We start from the raw sequence: 17,952 nt of genomic DNA on the forward strand, positions 1-17,952 counted from the left end.
GGCCCGGTGTTTGTGTCGGCTTTCTTCCGCCACAAATTTCTAAATATTTTCCCGCATTATATTAGCGAGGGCTTTTTTATCCGCCGCAAATCTTTTTAATATTTATTTTTATCATAGATACATTTGTGTGGAGTTGTTTCTGCCGCAAATGCATATATGCCCGCAACAAATTTGTGTGGGACTAAAATCCGCATCAAACGGCGGCTGCTAAAACCATGAATTCTTGTAGTGAATTAACAATTCCATTTATGTATAGATGCTTTCTTTAATAGTGGAAAATTGTAACTTATAGATGTCGATGAATGTTGGCAGAAAATTGCACAAAAAACTAAGATAAAATAGATGTTATGAGGAATATATATGTTTTATTTCATACAGTGTTGATAGTTTGGGCTAGAACATGAAGCTTTCGGATGTGATCAGGGGAAGCAGAACATCTTCTTGATATATGAGGGCGTGAACATCTTGACAAAGATGTTGTTCCGGATTCAATAGGCCTTTTAGAGGATCTTAAAGTGAGGCGGCGACCAGAGGTTCTCAGAGTATGGTGGTGATCAGAAATCATTGTGGACTTTGGATTTAATTTCCTTCTAGCAGAGACACGACAATCCCTAGACTCTAACTGAACATATACACAAGGCAACAAATTGAAGTTAGGATTAAATTTAAACCAATAAGAAAACAAAGAAAAATCTTTGTAGAGAAAGCTAAAAAACATTTCATAGTACATCCTCTTTGTATATTAGTGACATTCACAATAATGAAAAATAGTAGATCATGAAATGAGACCTAAAAAAGGTTACTTTTCATATGTAGGGAATAAAAATCAGCAGGGTTTAGCTTAACGAAAATTTGAATTTGAAATAATCATTGTATTGTTTGAGGCTAATAAATTTTTATGTTTTGCGGGTTTAAGGTTCAAAAGGCAAGATAAATCGAGGGCACTCTAGAGGCAATCATTTTAATGATCAATCAGGTCATTAGTATGTGTAACATTGAGCATGCTACCAGTCTGTTTGAGACAAGCAGCTTGCAGGTCAGTCAGTGTTGCACCTGAAGTGGATACTACCTATGAGTTAATAAGCAAGGTTCCTTCTACTGTTGGTGTGGGTGTGGAGGGAAAGATTGGATTGGACAACTCTGACAAGCATTTGACATATTTTTCTTCAAACACTTCTCAAATTAGATCAGCTGAGAGGTTCTCATGTCCCAGCCACGATCTCCTTGCTAACATGGTTTTATATCCATTAGTTCATAAGATGCCAGTGCAAAAGGTTGTCGGTTCAAATTTTGCAACTCTTGTTACCACATCTGCTAGTTTTTTAAGTGTTGCAAAAGGAATTGTTGCTCTGACGTTTGGAATAACATCCCAATATCAAATGTTGAGATTGATAAAAGTGTTCACATTTTGCTATCATTTTGGGGGGTTTACCTGCTCTAGATCAAACTAACGAAAACAAGCTGGGGAAAAAGCAAAATTAAACCTGCAGGCTCATGCAGTCATGCGAATAAGTTAAGTGGTAAAGGTGTTTACAGCACAAGTAGTGACCACATACACACTCGCTCCAAAAAGGGTGTGATCAAAAGCAATCTTAAATATTTGTGACTGTCGTGTTGAAATTTCTGTAATTTCTTGTTTGGATTCAACTTTGTTTTTTGGATGGGGTGGTGATTTTATATTAGTGGGATAGAAATGATTCATCTGATTTTTGGACATTTTCTTAGGTACTGCTAGTTATACTGCTAGATTGGTTTGTTTTTTCTTTGCTTTGCAGTACCTGTTTCTGTCATAGCAAGTGTTGATTAGCTAGACTTTTCTAGTATGTTTTGTGGTAGTAGTCTTTGTACCATCGTTGGTAGTTGTGATCTCCTTTTGTATAAGGGTTCAGACACTCTCCTGACTTTTATTTCTTTCTTGTGCCTTTATAAAAAAATAAAATACTATGACAATAAAGCTCATTGATATGGAAATTCAAATAGCAATACTTGGCTAAAATCTTAAACACTTGCAACTAAATTGTTCAAGTCATGTATGAGTTTGAAAACAACAGTCTTAAATACAAAACAATTATAAATCAAGTACGCAATAATAAAACCACTACCATGAAGAAAACAGAAAAAGGTATATGAAATTGCAACATACTAAATCAAATCATCAACCTAGGGATGGCAATGGGTACCCTATGGGTAGGGTACTATAGTGCCCATCCCCATACCCGCATTTGTAAAAAATACCCGTACCCGTGTCCGTACCCTCGTGGGCAACAACTTCAGTGCCCTTCCCCATACCCTATGGGTACCTAAGGGCCCATACCCGCACCCATTACCCGCACTTTAATTATGAAAAGACAATAAAAACATCATAATTGAAATAAAACTACGGTCTAAATTTTTTAAAATTTACTCAAAAAATAGTTCGAATCGTAGTATTTAGTGAAATAAAAAACATCCAAAATATCCCTAAAAAATTGTACACCGGCATGATGGAGTTGTTATTATATTAAGTAGTTTTTTTTGTTTAAGTTTAGGTATAGGCTTAAATAGCTAAATTAATTAATTAATTATACACAAAAAATAAATAAATTATTTATGATATGATATAAATATGTATATGCAGGGTTGCGGGCCTGGGCAGTATAGTACCCTTACCCGTGCCCATGCCCATTAAAATTTGTGGGTATTACCCGGACCCGTGCCCATACCCACGAAAGCGGGGTTTTACCCTACCCATCGTGGGTATTTTTTGCGGGTATCCATTGGGTCTGGGTCCAATTGCCATCCCAACATCAACCAGTGAGCCGTTAAGAAATTGTCTAACTTTATATTTGGCATCTTTGATTCCAGCTAATCTCTCTTTCCAATCAGCCTATTTATCGCATACAACTTTCAACTTCTCTAAAAGTTCCTTCTTCTCTACTTCACATTCTTTCAATTCACTCTCAGCAATTTCAATGAATTTGCTGATGCTGTCTTTTTTCTCTTTCAGCTCGCCGCTCTACTTAAGAATCTCCTTTGCCTCAACCATCTCTGTCAGACTGGTTTGAAGCCACACAACTTCCACTTTCAGATTATTTAGTTCATTAACGTCATCAATCATCTTTTTCAGATCCTTTCCTTTGATGTTAGTAACATCATTTTTGACCAGCTCTGATACTATTCCACAGATCAGCTTCAACAATGTTGAACACCATTTCACTGACTTTGCCAAGCAACTCTTAACAACGTCTCCATGCTTAGCGATAATTTTTCTTAATGACGTCATAAATTCTGGCTAAACTTGATACCTATTAACAAAATCCTCAAGTCGGCTTTGTCTTTCGAAATTAATCTCATCATCTTCTTCATTTTTCATCATTGCGTCCATTGCAGCCATTTCAGTCAGTTTGAGGCTAAGGGATGGTGATGAATATTCGGCCCTTGTAGCACTTCTCCTATCATTCTTATTTGTTATCTTCTCAACCATAAGGACACTTTCTTCTTCAAATGTATTTTGTCCAAACATTAGATTTGAATGGTTGGACAACGAGTTTTCAGCCTCATCTTCTTCCTCTATCATCTCTTGTATACCTACTCTTGAATTTTCAAAATTTTCAGCTTCTTTATGTCCCAACTCTGGTTCTAATGTGGGAGGATGTGCACCTGAGTCTGATACTAGGCATCTTGAAGGGGATTCTATTTAATGAGAACCTTCTTATGGAACTTGATATGTCTGCACCAAAAAACAAAACAAGTAGGATTAACAATGACTACAAAAATGTATAGTTTTTGCGTGGGAAAAATTCCCAGGCAAAGGGTAAAAAGCCCACACAAATACCATTGCGGTGGAAAAAGGCCATAGCAAAAAACCCCTCGCAAAATATTGCGTCGAAAAATGGCCGCAGCAAAAGCCAATATGCATTTCTGGCGAAAGCCAAGCTGCAGGCTTACAAAAAGTAACATTTGTGTGGGAATCTCAGTCCGCCGCAAAAGCCACGCGGACAAAGAAAGTGTATTTGCGTGGGACTGTAAGTCCGCAACAAAGTCCATGGATGCGTGGGATTATGGCCCACGCTAATGCCATAGAATTTTCATCACCAAAAACACAGTGGATTGCAAGTTGAGTGTCTTGTGTATGTGTGCATTGTATCGATATTGGCAGTGTTTCTTGCTATTTAATTTAATAGTATGCATTTGAAGATGTAATTAGAAATTTATTTTTCAACTGGAAGCACAATTTGGAGATTTTTTAGTATGGCGATATTTAGTTTGAGTGTGGGTGTGTTTGTGAGGCTTCGACCTAGTTGATTTTTTAGTATGGCACTATTTTATGGATGTTTCTTTTGGTTGTTCAGTGAATCAAGATAGTGATCACTATTTATTTGTGAAGCACCATGTTATGATGTTTCTTTTTGTGTTCCGGTGAGTCAAAATAGTGTTCACAATCGGTTTGTGAAGCCTTATGTTATGGTGTTTCTTTTGGTTAATTTGGTTAGTCAATATGTTTGTGAAGCCTCATATTCTGGTGTTTCTTTTGGTTGATTTGGCGAGTCAATATAATGCTCACAATTTTTATGAAAAGTTCTCATTGAATATATATTTGAATATTTTGAAGATATAAAGGGCCTAATAGCATTGAAGATATAATGTTATTATGCCCTTTATTACATTATTTTGATATGTTATGCCATTATAATTTTACTAGTTCGTGGACCTGTGCTTCGCACGGGACAAAGATGTCCACAAAAAATATACATGAAACAGCTGATGCCGATTTACATAAAAAAGCACAAAACATGAATACTAAAGGGAGAACCCAGATGGCATATGATTACAATAGGTAATAAGCAACAATAACAGCAATCAACAGACATTTTAAAACACTTCTTTATACACAACATTTGAAGTTATATTTGTATCTGAGTCGTCCTCATCAATCAACAACATCTTTAGCCCTTTTCGTGAGGTAACCCTGGACACGACAACATACATCTGTCCATGAGAAAAGACAGATTGCAGAAGATATACGCCAACATTGGTAAGCGATTGACCCTGGCTTTTATTAATGGTCATAGCAAATGATACAACAATGGGGAACTGGCGACGTTGAAAACTAAAGGGGATTCTTTTATCTGAGGGGGTTAATGATAACACGGGGATGAAGACTTTATCCCCAATATTGCTGCCAGATATGACTTTTGCCTCCAAAACATATGTCCCCATCCTTGTAATTATCAACCGTGTTCCATTACAAAGCCCCAAAGTTTGGTCCACATTTCGCAGTAGCATCACAGGAACCCCAATCTTCAACTTCAATACATGATTTGGAAGCCCAAACGAAGTGATAGTGTTTAAAAATTCAGGAGTATGCAAATCACCTGGCCCACCAATATTTGAATTTGCACTGCATGGAGAATCACAACTCATATAAGTTTTTTCATCACCTGGCATCAAAGATAACACATAATCATTAATCTGCTCAACGATTGCATTTGTTGGAGCTAATATGGCACGATCCTTGAAATACGATGGATCATCCATATGACTGAAGAGATCTGGATATGTACTATTAACAATAGCGACAATTGGATCACCGCAACTTGGAATAAGCAAATCATCTGGGATATCAAGTGATATATCTTTGTCGTTAGGCTTTCCCACACTTCCATCACCAATCCCCAATATCAAGTGATATATCCATGTCGTTAGCCTAAGAATATATTGATTCTCTCTCCTGATTGGATGGACGATAGGCGCATTGATTTACTTCACAGGCAAGCTGGCAAGGTCTTTAGTTCAAGTCCATGATGGTTCAGCTGCGCCATTAAAAAGAATGAAAGACTAATTTGACTCCTTCATGCTTGCTCCAACTTAGCTATTGGATTGTTGCGATTGTTGTTCTCCGTCGGCAGAAGTTCACTCTTGCAATTGGGTCGTTTCAAATGTTATTCCATTTAAAACCCTATATTATTAACAAAATTCAATATATATTCTAATTTATTATGATAACGATAAATATACCGATAGTCCACTGAAATATTGTAACAAAAAAGAAAAACAAATTTAGTTGACGAAAATACACACTCTCCCCACACTATTGACAAAGTATTGAGTTTCATCCAGCTCCAATAGAATCCCACCACGTAACGAAAACACATGATCCCCCATGCAGCCAGTCTGTCAACGGCTAGATTCCATCTTGAAGAGTTTATTCTCTTAAATCGAACGGTCCAGATCATCTCTCTTATACCCCACTAAATCATTGCCTCATCACTCAACACAACACGCAACTATCTCCAAATCCCTTTTTCTACGTTCACTCTCACGGCGCAGTTCTCATCGCTCACGGTGGTTCTCGCTGCCGTGCACGGCGCTTCTTCGATCACTCTCCGATTTCGATTCCACCTGCATTGTTTTCTTCTTACTGTTCGGTTAGTTTTCTCTACTTCACTTCCGATTTTTAGATCCGATTTTGCTTTTGTTTCAGCACTTTCGTCTTCTGAATTTGTTTGCTTAAAACCTAATTTCGATTTTTGTTTCGTTTTTATCAATTTCGAAAATTTCGCTGCTTAATTCGATTATTCTATGATATGTGATAGTTGATAGTGTTGTTGTTAATTTGTTCTTAGATTTCAATTCTGTATTTGCTGTGAAAATTGAGAATTTGATTAGTTGTTCTAAGTTATGATTTAAGTTTAGAGACAGAGAATTTGAATTATTAATATTTTTTTTAGGATTGTGAAGGAAATTTTTTTTTGATGCTAAGTGAATTTTATTTTTTTGATGTATTTTTTGCACTGGTTATGCATGTGAAACTATTGCTGCTTAGTTTTTTTTTGTGATGTTGATGATGACGAGTGAAAAAGTTTGGTATTTATATATAGTAAGATGAAAACGACTATGGTCTTTTTTGGTGGCTGTAAGAGTGTTTATTAGATGGGACAGAAGAAATTTTAATTTGGGACGTAAGCTTTGGCATTAAGCAATGAGAATTATGTACTTTTTGCTATGTAGCATAATTTTTTTTTTTTTGTTTTGGTCAAGTAGTCGAGTGTCTGGAGCTCACACATTTTAAATGTAGAGAAGTGGGATGTCCGGGGTTGAAACCCCAGCCCTGTATATATTATATACTGTCCTTACCAACTGAGCTAAGCTCACAGGGACGCTATGTAGCATAATTTATAACCCAATTATATATATTTTTTTTAAAGAACCCAATTAGATTATTAGTACTTAGTTGTTTTGTTGTATATTGACATGTCATATTTCTGACTTTTTCCTACAAGAAAGGTTGACATTGATGTCATTCGAAAGGCATGTGAAAACAATGTTGGTTACAGTTTCCTAACATATTTTGTTCTTCATAATATTATGCTTTTGCGACACCATTACTGTTGCCATTGTTTTTATCATTGAATTGGTTTTCTGTTAAGTGATTAACACTTTTTTACTTTTTGGCGTTCAGCACCAAGATGGTTGCCCAGGACTTTGTAGTTGATTTGAATAAGCCCCTTGTTTTCCAGGTACAGGCTTAACCCGTAAAAATCCTCTTTCAAAAATTTCTCCATGTCATTCCTTAGATTTCAAATGTTATGTATTCGTTTAATTTTATGTGTAAATTTAGGTTGTGACAACAAGTAGCTCGTTTGTACTTTGTATTAGTAATTTCAAAAGAACTTGAACAAATTTTTAATGTTCTATAGGTTGGACATCTTGGTGAAGCTTATGAAGAGTGGGTTCATCAGCCCATTGTTAGCAAGGAAGGTCCCCGTTTCTTTCAAAATGAGGTTCTAGAGGTATATCATTGAACATGTCCACAACAGCTAAGTCTTGTATCACTTGGTGTACGCGTGGGGGTGGAGATTGCTAGGCTAGGCTAGGTAGACCAGTTAACGATATTGGATTTATAAAAAAACAAGTTTTTGGTAAAAATGTTTAGAGCAAGGTCTTTTTCAAAGATTTCTTCACAATTTTTCTATGACCGTAGTTCCTCCGAAAAAATTATTTCGCTATCTTCCACATGTCTACTTTTTATCAGGGACTTTTATTTGCCTTTTTCTCACATGATGAAACTTCACTGGGCGAGTTTCAGTTATCTTGTCATGAATAGTCTCTAATCTAAGTTTCTCCCTGAATAATCACTCCTAATCTTATATTGTTCATGTGTATTTCTAGTTTTATAGCAATGATAAAGTTTTCTAGTTATATAACTTTTGGGTAAAGGTTTCCTTTGATTTTGATTGGCATGTTGCAACTAAAGAGATCACGTTGCTATCTTCAATCCTTTTAATAATTAACCACATTACAAGCAAATGAAGATTTTAATTTGTATGTTCTGTTATACATTTAATATCATGTGTACTTGACTTGTTACTGTTTGAAACAGTCCTTGACCCTCACTGTCTGGTGGGCAATACCAGTTATTTGGCTTCCAGTTGTATGTTGGTTTGTATATAACTCTATACAAATGGGCCTCAGCTGTCCTCATATAGCTCTGATGGTGGTTCTTGGCATTTTTGTGTGGACATTGCTTGAGTACACATTGCACCGTTTTCTTTTCCACATTAAAACAAAGACCTACTGGTTAGATCTCTCTCTGTGTTCCCTTTTGTTTCCATAGCATGAAATCATAAGTTGATTTAAGAAATGTTGGCAACACATTCTTTAACACACTCCATTATCGTAATAAAATACATGCCGGTTTCCCTAAAAACAGGGTGTGTCTCACTATATAAAAAGTGGGACTTACATGATTTAGTGGACTTGATAGAGATTTTACACAATAATAAATAATGTTAGTAAAAGAATGTGTTGCTAGCGTTACTTATTAGTTTTTGCATGTAGTTGTTTTGAACCATATCTGCTTTGAGTAACAGCTTATTGGTTTTGAATAACACTGAAAGTTTACCGTAATGCTTTTTGGTTAAATGTTGCTTTAGGGGAAATACCATACATTATCTTCTACATGGCTGCCACCACAAACACCCCATGGATGGTTTGAGACTTGTTTTCCCTCCTACTGCAACAGCTATATTATTGTTCCCGGTATCTATTTTTTGCCATATTATATGCCGAATTTTCAAATACTTTATTGGCTATGAAGAAATATGAGATTTCTTACGTTTTTATCATGAATTCTTCTTGGTAATAGGAATTTGGAGACCAACAGAGTAATTAGTTTTTTTCCCCTCAAAAGGGAAAATTCAAGTCTCACATTGGCTTGAGAAAAAGTCTAAGTACAGCTTTTAAAACCTAGGCCACCCTCGCCTTTTTAGTCCGTTTTGTAAGGCTGAGTTAGATCCAAAGCAAAGACTGTCCTATCTAATTAGAAACCTGTGGATGTCAGTCATCCTTTTTTAAATTTGTTCAATTTGGTTTCTCACCTCACCAATCAGGTTCAATTTTTTTTCCTACAACAAATTTTCATCAAATTACTCCTTTAAGGAGTTTCACATCGAATTTTTCTTATTATGACAAATGGTTACTTAAATAGTAAGATTAGATGGATTCTTTGTAACGTGGCACTGCATGCCATTGTTTAAAAACATAATTTGGAAGGAAAATCACCATGGGCACAACATTGGCTGTTTGAAGCCGGATATTTGTTTTTAAAGTTGAATGGTATAAGAATGGTGGATAAGATCTCACTAAAGTTGAATTTGTATTTAATTTCATGTGGGAAGACAATGATTCTTCAAATAATAATAATTTAAGGATATTTTATAACCTTCTTTGATAGGAGCTTAAGAAAAACAAATAAATTGTTGTTTCTGGATTTCTTGAGTGAAGTCACGACAGACTATCCAGTTTTGTACTACTACAACACAATTTGTAGCTTTCTTTTCAAAATGTGAGAAGACTTTTTTACATTTTATAAAATTATTTGACTAATCCTCAATATAGATATGTCAATATTGGTAAGATTCAGATAATTTTTGCACACATAGTTTAAAATTCCATGAAGTAATGTTGGTGTTTTGTATTTCGCGGACTCCAGTTCTGGAACGTGGTGAAGCTCTTTTCCACCCCTTCAACTACTCCTGCTTTATTTGGCGGTGGCTTACTGGGTTATGTAATTTATGATTGCACCCATTATTACTTGCACCATGGTCAGCCAAAGACTGAACATCCCCGAAACCTGAAGGTAAAAGCACTTCCCTTCCTCCTTTAACTGTGGATGGCAATTTAATTACCATTCGTTGCTCCAATATTTTGCTAAGCAAAATCATTTTGTTCCAATAAAAATCAATGAAAAGGATAAAAGCAGTTGTATAATTTACCAGTTATTACAATTTCAGTAGAAATTGAAGGACATTAAACCTAGATATGTGTATGTAACCAGTTGGCACAATTGTTATTTTTCCTGCCTTCTTTTAACTTTGTCTTCAATATAAATAAGATACGTAATGGCCAGACTTATTTGAAGGGGCCTCTGCTAAGGGTTGTTAATTTTCTGTTCTTCTATCACTTTATTTATTTGGTACCTTTTGGAGAATACCAACCAATTATTTCCGTCTTGTAAACTATACAAGCCTAATCATCTTTCCCTGGTTTTCTGCAGAAGTACCACTTGAACCATCACTTTAGGATCCAAGATAAAGGATTTGGGATCACTTCCTCACTTTGGGATAAAGTTTTTGGAACACTTCCTTCCTCAAAAGCGGATGCTAAAAGCATGTAAATTTACTGTTAGGGATAGCATATGTTGGTTGGTTAAAATAATAGAAAATTCAGAAAGTCCTCTTTTATCTGTCTAATTATTTATTTTGCTCCACAATTGATGTTTGCGGGGTTAGCTTGCCATTTTTCGTCAATTTTTTGGTGTCAAAGTTCTCCAATTGTGAACACATTGTAAAGTAGAATATGTTACCAGGTTTGTGGTGGAAATGTATATTCCTTTTTGCTGTGATTTTACTTCTCCAAAATAATAATTGTTTTTTTAAGTTCTTTAAAAGCTTTTACATTTCTACATAAAAAGGAATTGATTTTCGGAGATACTAGTATGGACACCCGTGCCAAGCACGGGCTAGAATATCGTCATACTTAATGGAGATGATATTAAGATGAAGAAAATGTCAGTTAAAGTCTAACATTGGATAAAAGAGTTCAGGTTGAACAACAAATAAGTAAAAAAAAAATCATACTTAAGCCTTTCGGATGAAGATGTATCATTCTCACTTATCTGATTTCTATTTTTTAAAACGTGTGGATCCACATCAGTGTTGGCTCGCTCAAAATGCACAACAGTTGCATTATATCCTATTTCAACATTTTGGTGGAGTAGTAGTGGTATCATTCTCACTTATTTTGGGGGAGTGGTATCATTCTCACTTATTTCGGTGATCGATCACGGGCACAGAGTCTGACACTTAATAGAGAGATGTTAATGTGTCAAATTCGAGTTACAGTTTCACATTTTATGTAAGAGTAGATGTTGAGAGAGATGTTAATGTGTCATGTGTGAGTGAAACTTCTACTTTTGATATTGAACAACATATATGTGGGATGACCAATATACCTAATGTCTTTAGGTTTCGGATGGAGATGTGGTTTTCATCTTACATATGAGGTTTCTCATATTCAAATGTGACAATCCAATCCATTGTAGGATTTATCTGAAATCCAAACACTATAATGATATTTTTTTGTTTTGGGATGTCATTTGCTTAATTTTATTATATTAAATTTAAGTTTTTTGATGTCATTCACCTTAATGCAATGTCTTTGTCTAACTTTAATTATTTTAAATTCTTTCATTTTGGTCTTCGGTGGGTCACAGTATAAACAATTGTAGAAGCATTATGTTGAGTCGACAAAATACATACTTATTAGACAATTTGAGTGAACATGTGGTGTCAATATCACCTGTGTGGTTGCTCTTAGTCTAATACAGTGATCCAACCTAATTTAGGCTCCATCTATCATTCTAACATTAAGATGAATTACTTTGCTGGTGTTTGAATGTCATTTATTAATTATTTTATCTAAAAAATAAGTATTTAGATGTCATTCGCTTTCATTCTATTTTTATTCAACCTCTATCATTTCAAACTCATTCACGCCTGGTCTTTTGAATGATTTGAAAATAGAAGAATCTTTATAACGATTGTGATTTGACAAAATACATGTTTACTAAACTCATTTTAAAATGCTAATTTTTTACCCAAAAACCTTCAACTCCTTCAAGAAACCACTTCCAGCCCACGTTTTTGAACATGTTGTGTCTCTGTTTGACATTAATTGACTATGTCACATAATTACATGCACGGATGGTCGCACACTTGATTAAGATATGTTAATATGTCAAGTGTGATTGTACATTCTACATTGGATGAAAGAGTAAATTTTCAACAACATATAAGTGAGATGCTCCATGTACCTAATGCCTTATGGTTTTGTGTTAAAATGCGGTATCAATCTCACTTGTATGGTTGATATTGGCCTAATATAAATATAAATATTCATATCAGTGTAGGTAGGCTTACCAGGAATTTCAATATTATCCCAACATTATGATAAACATTTTTGTTAGTTTTTGGATGTCATTTGCTTGATTTTTTTTATCTCAAATTTTATTTATTGGAAGTCATTCGCTTTCAGGTTATATTTTTTATTCCACTTCTATTATTTTAAAATCCTTCACTTTTGGTCTTTGGTGAGATTACAAAGAAAAACTGGATACTGTTCTGCTGAGTTGACAAAATACACGCTTGTTAGAGTTTTTAATATAATGTAATTTTTTTATTTTAATTTTTTGTTAAAAAATTTGTCCAAAAATATACAACTCCTTCAACAAACACGTCCAACAACTACTTTATTCTCTATATTCACTGACAACGCATAAACCCCTTTTTTCTTATTATTTCTTTCATTTCAAATTCCTTTTATGTCTTCTCAATTTTTCTAGTTTATTTTTTCTCTTCTTTTCTCCATTTTCAGGAAAGGAACAAAAATCTTCCTTCATTAAATCACCACCAACCCACTTTTTTTTTACCATGTTACACCTTCTCTAGTCTTATTTAGCTGTGCTACCAAATCATATGCAGAGAGTCTCAAACTTAAGGGATAATTATTATTTTTTAAATAAGCTAAATTAGCCCAGCCAATTTAGCATTGGGTCCCAAGTCAATACCACCAGACTTACCCAAGTTGGTTAAATGATAGATATTAATATGTCATATCTAAGTTAAAGTTGCACATTAGATTGAAGAGCATAAGGTGATGAACATATAAGTAAGATGACCCCATATACTTAATACCTTGAGAATTTGGATGTGGTGTCAATCTTACTTTTGTGGTTGCTCTTAGCATAATGTGATTATCCTATCCTGTTTAGGCCCATACATAAGTCCCAACATTATAATGATCTTTTTTTTTTGTCATTTTCTCGATTCTTTTATTTTAAAATTTAGTTTTTTTTTATATCATTTGCTTTAATTCTATTTTTTTAATCCAACCTTCATTATTTCCATTTCCTTAACTTATGGTCTTTGATGAGATCTGACAATAGCAAAACATAGATGTGTTATGTGAAGTTAACAAAATACATGCTTATTATCCATTCTAAGTGAAGATGTGTTATCAACCTTAATTGTGTGGTTGCTCTTATACTAATTTAATGATTAAATCTAGTATAGACTCCTCCTTGGAGTATCAACATTATGATTAACTATTGTGAAAGTATTTGGATGTCATTTTTTTAAAAAAAAAATCTTAAAATTTAGTTTTTTGATTTTATTCGCTTTCATAATATTTTTTAGGCTTAATTGCAGTTTAACCCCCTAACTTTTATAAAATTGCAATTTTGGCCCCCTATAAAAAAAAACTACAAAACAACCCCCTAAGTTCTGCATCTGTAGCAGTTTTTGCCCCCCAAGACAAAAAAAAGATAAAAAAAAATAACACGGGGCACCTCACTTAGGGTGCCACGTCAGCGTAGACCGAGTCAAAGTTGGCATTGGGGGCTAAAACTGCCACAGATGCAAAACTTAGGGGGCCGTTTTGTAGTTTTTTACTTTTTAGGGGGCCAAAATCGTAACTTTGTGAAAGTTAGGGAGTTAAAACTGCAATTAAGCCGATTTTTTATTCAACCTTTGTCATTTCAAAATCCTACATATTTGGTCTTTGGTTGAAATGCAGATGTGTTATTCTAACTTGACAAAATACATTCTTATAATGATAGTAATGTTTGAAAATATATATTCGTTACTATAATTATATACATGTCAGTTTTACAATATTTAATTAATTGTGAGATTCATTTTTTTTTATATAATTATAATGATATTTTGTTATCATGTACGCATCAAACACATGATAAGATTTTTGTTATCATGTCTATATCATATCATGTCTCTAGCGAATTTCATATTCTATCATATCTCTATCTTATACCGACCATCAAAGAGGGTTTAGTCTAGCAGTGTAAAGACATACTTTAAATTTAAAGGTTACAGGTTTTGAGCCCTTCTAGTATCTTTGGAGGTATGCAAATGTAAATACTAAATAACTTAGTGAGTGCTCTTTTATCTCTAAGATTTTTTCTACCTTATACAAAATTAACATTCATTCACCATAAAAAAAAATTACCAACAAAAAATTCACTGTGACTTTTATTTTTTTTAATAATGGCATTAAATGTCATACCCAAGAATCATTATGGTCCATTGATCATTATGAAGTTTTTTGTGTTAAAAGATATTTATGATCATTATTATTATACTATTAAAAGACGTTCTTATGTCAAACACGTGAGAATTTTCTTCTTTTTAATTATTATTTATTTTTTTATTTTTTATTAGTGAATGAAATGTTTTTTTTGGAAATTATGAGATTAAATGATATACACTATCAATGTTTGTTTTACACTAACATCCAATCAATTATCAGACACAATAAAAATAAATTTAATATAATTTTCGTTATAGACTTAAAATTATTAGCCTTTAAGTTTTTTATTTTTCAAAATATTTATTATATTAATTAGTTTGATTTTATTGGGGTATATTTTAGGCTTTCATGAAATATATATGTTGTTTTTATTGTAATTGGATTTTTTTAAAAAAACCTGTTTTAAAATACTTAAAATTTTCCTTAAAAAAATACTTAAAATTTACTGAAAATGAATTTAATAATGTTAAAAGTAATGCTGTAATTTATTGAATTGTGATTCAATTTGATTGTCTCTAAGAATAAAAAGACTCATCATTTGATCAGATTAATTATCCATTCTATGATCAATTTGGCTTCACCAAAATAAAGGGAGGTGGTTAATAATGTTAAAATAATCTTATGGGCATGGTTTGATTTGATGAAGGATAAAAAAATGGTTATATAATTTTTTATTTAAAAAATGGATGAATTGGTATAATAAGGGTTGGAGTACTTATTCTAGTCTCTAATTATATATCATTTTTCTTATTAAAATTCAAACATTTAAATATCTAATTGTCATTCATTTTTATTTTGATAAAACATCTTCTTTAATTTTGATTTAATGCACATGATGATTATAAAAATCGATTAATTTTTTTAGATGATTTCCTTAATAAAATAATCCATGATAAAAATACCAAAAATAGAATCTCATACAAATAAAAATATATAATAATCATTTCTTAAAAAGATAATACACCAAAAATGGAAATTCTAGTAAATAAAAGTATGTAATAATCATTTATAATTATAATAGAAATTCCCACAACGATTCTTTAGAAAAAAGAAATTTTCACGACGATCAGCTTGTCATTAATCTTTATCTTTATATAATACAAAAGCATACATCTATGGGCAAAAGTACATGTGGCATCTTCACATTCTTCATCACATTTAATGTTTTCTTATCACCCAATCAAATTAAATTATGACTCATTTGTCTTTTTATTAGCCAATCAAGATGGACAATGACTCATTAAGTTTTCATCAACCAATCAAAATTGATCAAGCCATGATTTTTTTCTCTATATATAGACAATTTTTTTTTCATTATTTTCATGTGTCTCTTCCCCCATCAACAAATCATTATTTTTTTCATTATTTTTTATGTGTTTTGAAATCATAGAAGTTTAATCACTTGGTCGTAGATTATGGGGTTGATTTTCTTTTTTATTTGTATCTAATTGTTAATGAATAATGTTACTTTCCCAGGATCTCATTGGAGAGCATGTGTCTACATTCTACGACTTCAAGATGTTCAACATCAACAATATAATTTTTAGTCAAGGCAATGTTTTGTATTTGATATAGAATCAAGATGTTAGAGTTTAGATACCTTAGGTTTATTGAATATTATTTAATGAATTTATATGTCGATAAACTAATCTCATTAAATTGATTTAGCCTTTATCTATATCTATTTTATGAATTTTTGTCTTGCACAAAAACGTATATTACACATGAACTCTTATTTGATGAATCCTACACATGAACTCTTATTTGATTAAAAAAAAAAAAAACTCTTATTTGATGAATCCTAATTGATGATTTTAAATACATCTCCGGACATGTTAAACATCATCATAAAGGTTTCATACAATTGGTTCACATCATCTAATTTGGACAAACCTTTTCTAATAAGAAGACATCTTAAATCATCATGTTTTACTATGACAGCTTTTCACTTATCATAGTTTCTTCAATAGAATGTATCAAAAGCTTCAACCAACCATTGAGCAATATACATGGTTTCTTTTTTATTTCTTTTGACCAAATATGAGATAATACACAATCCTTTAAGTGTCATTTCATCTTATTTATTTGACAATCAATATATGACTTTTTCTCCTTTAATTTGTCAATTAGATAGTTACTATTAAATAATTTTTTTGTGGGGACTATTAAATAATATTGTTAATTTTGTTATCTACCCTTTATTATAAATATCATCCATTTGCAAGCAATTCCACCCACCATTTCAATCAAAAATTGTATTATTTTCAATCTTTTGTCTCAATGTCATGCCTTTTTTCTTTTTGTTTTTTTTTTCTTTCTAAGTTTCACGTATTTGGTATTTTTAACAAGCCAAAATGATTTTTTTTTTGAGAAAAAAAATCCATTTAATATAGTTCTCAAATATAACACAAAATGAATTATATTAACACAAAATTTTCATGTATTTTTGTATACTTAATAATTTAATATAGTTCTCAAATATAATTATTTTCGCATTTATTAAGGATAATATAATGATAAAGCAATTTAAGAGTAATTAATATGTCATTTAAATTAGAATGATTATATAAAGGTTAAAATGTGTCATTTAATTATTTAGAATGAAAATGCCTCATTTGGTGGATCAGACAGAAAACAGAAAAAAAAAATTAAATGATAGCGTTAATTATAACCCTTAATTAAAGGAAACAACTAAACACTACCAAAAAAAAAAGGAAACAACTAAACCAAAAAAAAAAGATGGAAACAAACAAATATTGAAGTAGTATATTATAACAAATAAATGGAAGACATTTAAAATTCAAACAGTTCGATTTTCCTATCTTTATAAAAAAAATGAATTATTTGAATCTTTTAACCTTTTTAATTAATGTTTTATATTCATTTGTTTTAAGGGAATATTTAATTTACATAAAAAAGTTTTTGACAAATTCACAAAAAAAAAAATCATTAAATTTTGATTTTTTTTTGAATGGATTAAATTTTGAAATTTATATTTTTATAATTTAAAATAATTATATTTTATGTGTCATTTTAATTGGGTTGATCCAATAAATATTAAACTTTGTCATTTAATAGGTCAGACAAATAATAGACTAAAAAATAAAAGGTTCTTTAAATAATAGTCATTAATGTGGTAATTTAAATTAAAATGATTCTGTTAAATGTCTCATTTATTTAGTCAGATGAAAAAATGTTATTTAAACGATACCATTATATGATATCATGTTTTGATTCACTATTTTTGCTACTAATACTTAGGGGTGTTCAAAACCAAACCAATCCAAAAGAAAAACCGCTAATCAA

At 32.1% G+C, this 17,952-nt stretch overlaps 1 protein-coding gene across 1 annotated transcript; it reads left to right on the plus strand.

Annotated features, from left to right (window-relative positions):
- Positions 1-6,248: 6,248 nt before the first annotated feature.
- LOC146945073 (dihydroceramide fatty acyl 2-hydroxylase FAH1-like) lies at positions 6,249-10,885 on the plus strand. Its single transcript, XM_085743443.1, has 7 exons — positions 6,249-6,407; positions 7,442-7,499; positions 7,680-7,772; positions 8,363-8,559; positions 8,916-9,021; positions 9,974-10,120; positions 10,538-10,885. Exons 2-7 carry the CDS (start codon positions 7,449-7,451, stop codon positions 10,655-10,657), a joined length of 714 nt encoding a protein of 237 aa, XP_085599569.1. The 5' UTR covers positions 6,249-6,407; positions 7,442-7,448; the 3' UTR covers positions 10,658-10,885.
- Positions 10,886-17,952: the final 7,067 nt, after the last annotated feature.

This window comes from Medicago sativa, chromosome 2 (genome assembly GCF_051527215.1).
Source record: "Medicago sativa cultivar Bolivia chromosome 2, Bolivia_mono, whole genome shotgun sequence".
In the NCBI taxonomy this organism is placed as follows: Eukaryota; Viridiplantae; Streptophyta; class Magnoliopsida; order Fabales; family Fabaceae; genus Medicago; species Medicago sativa.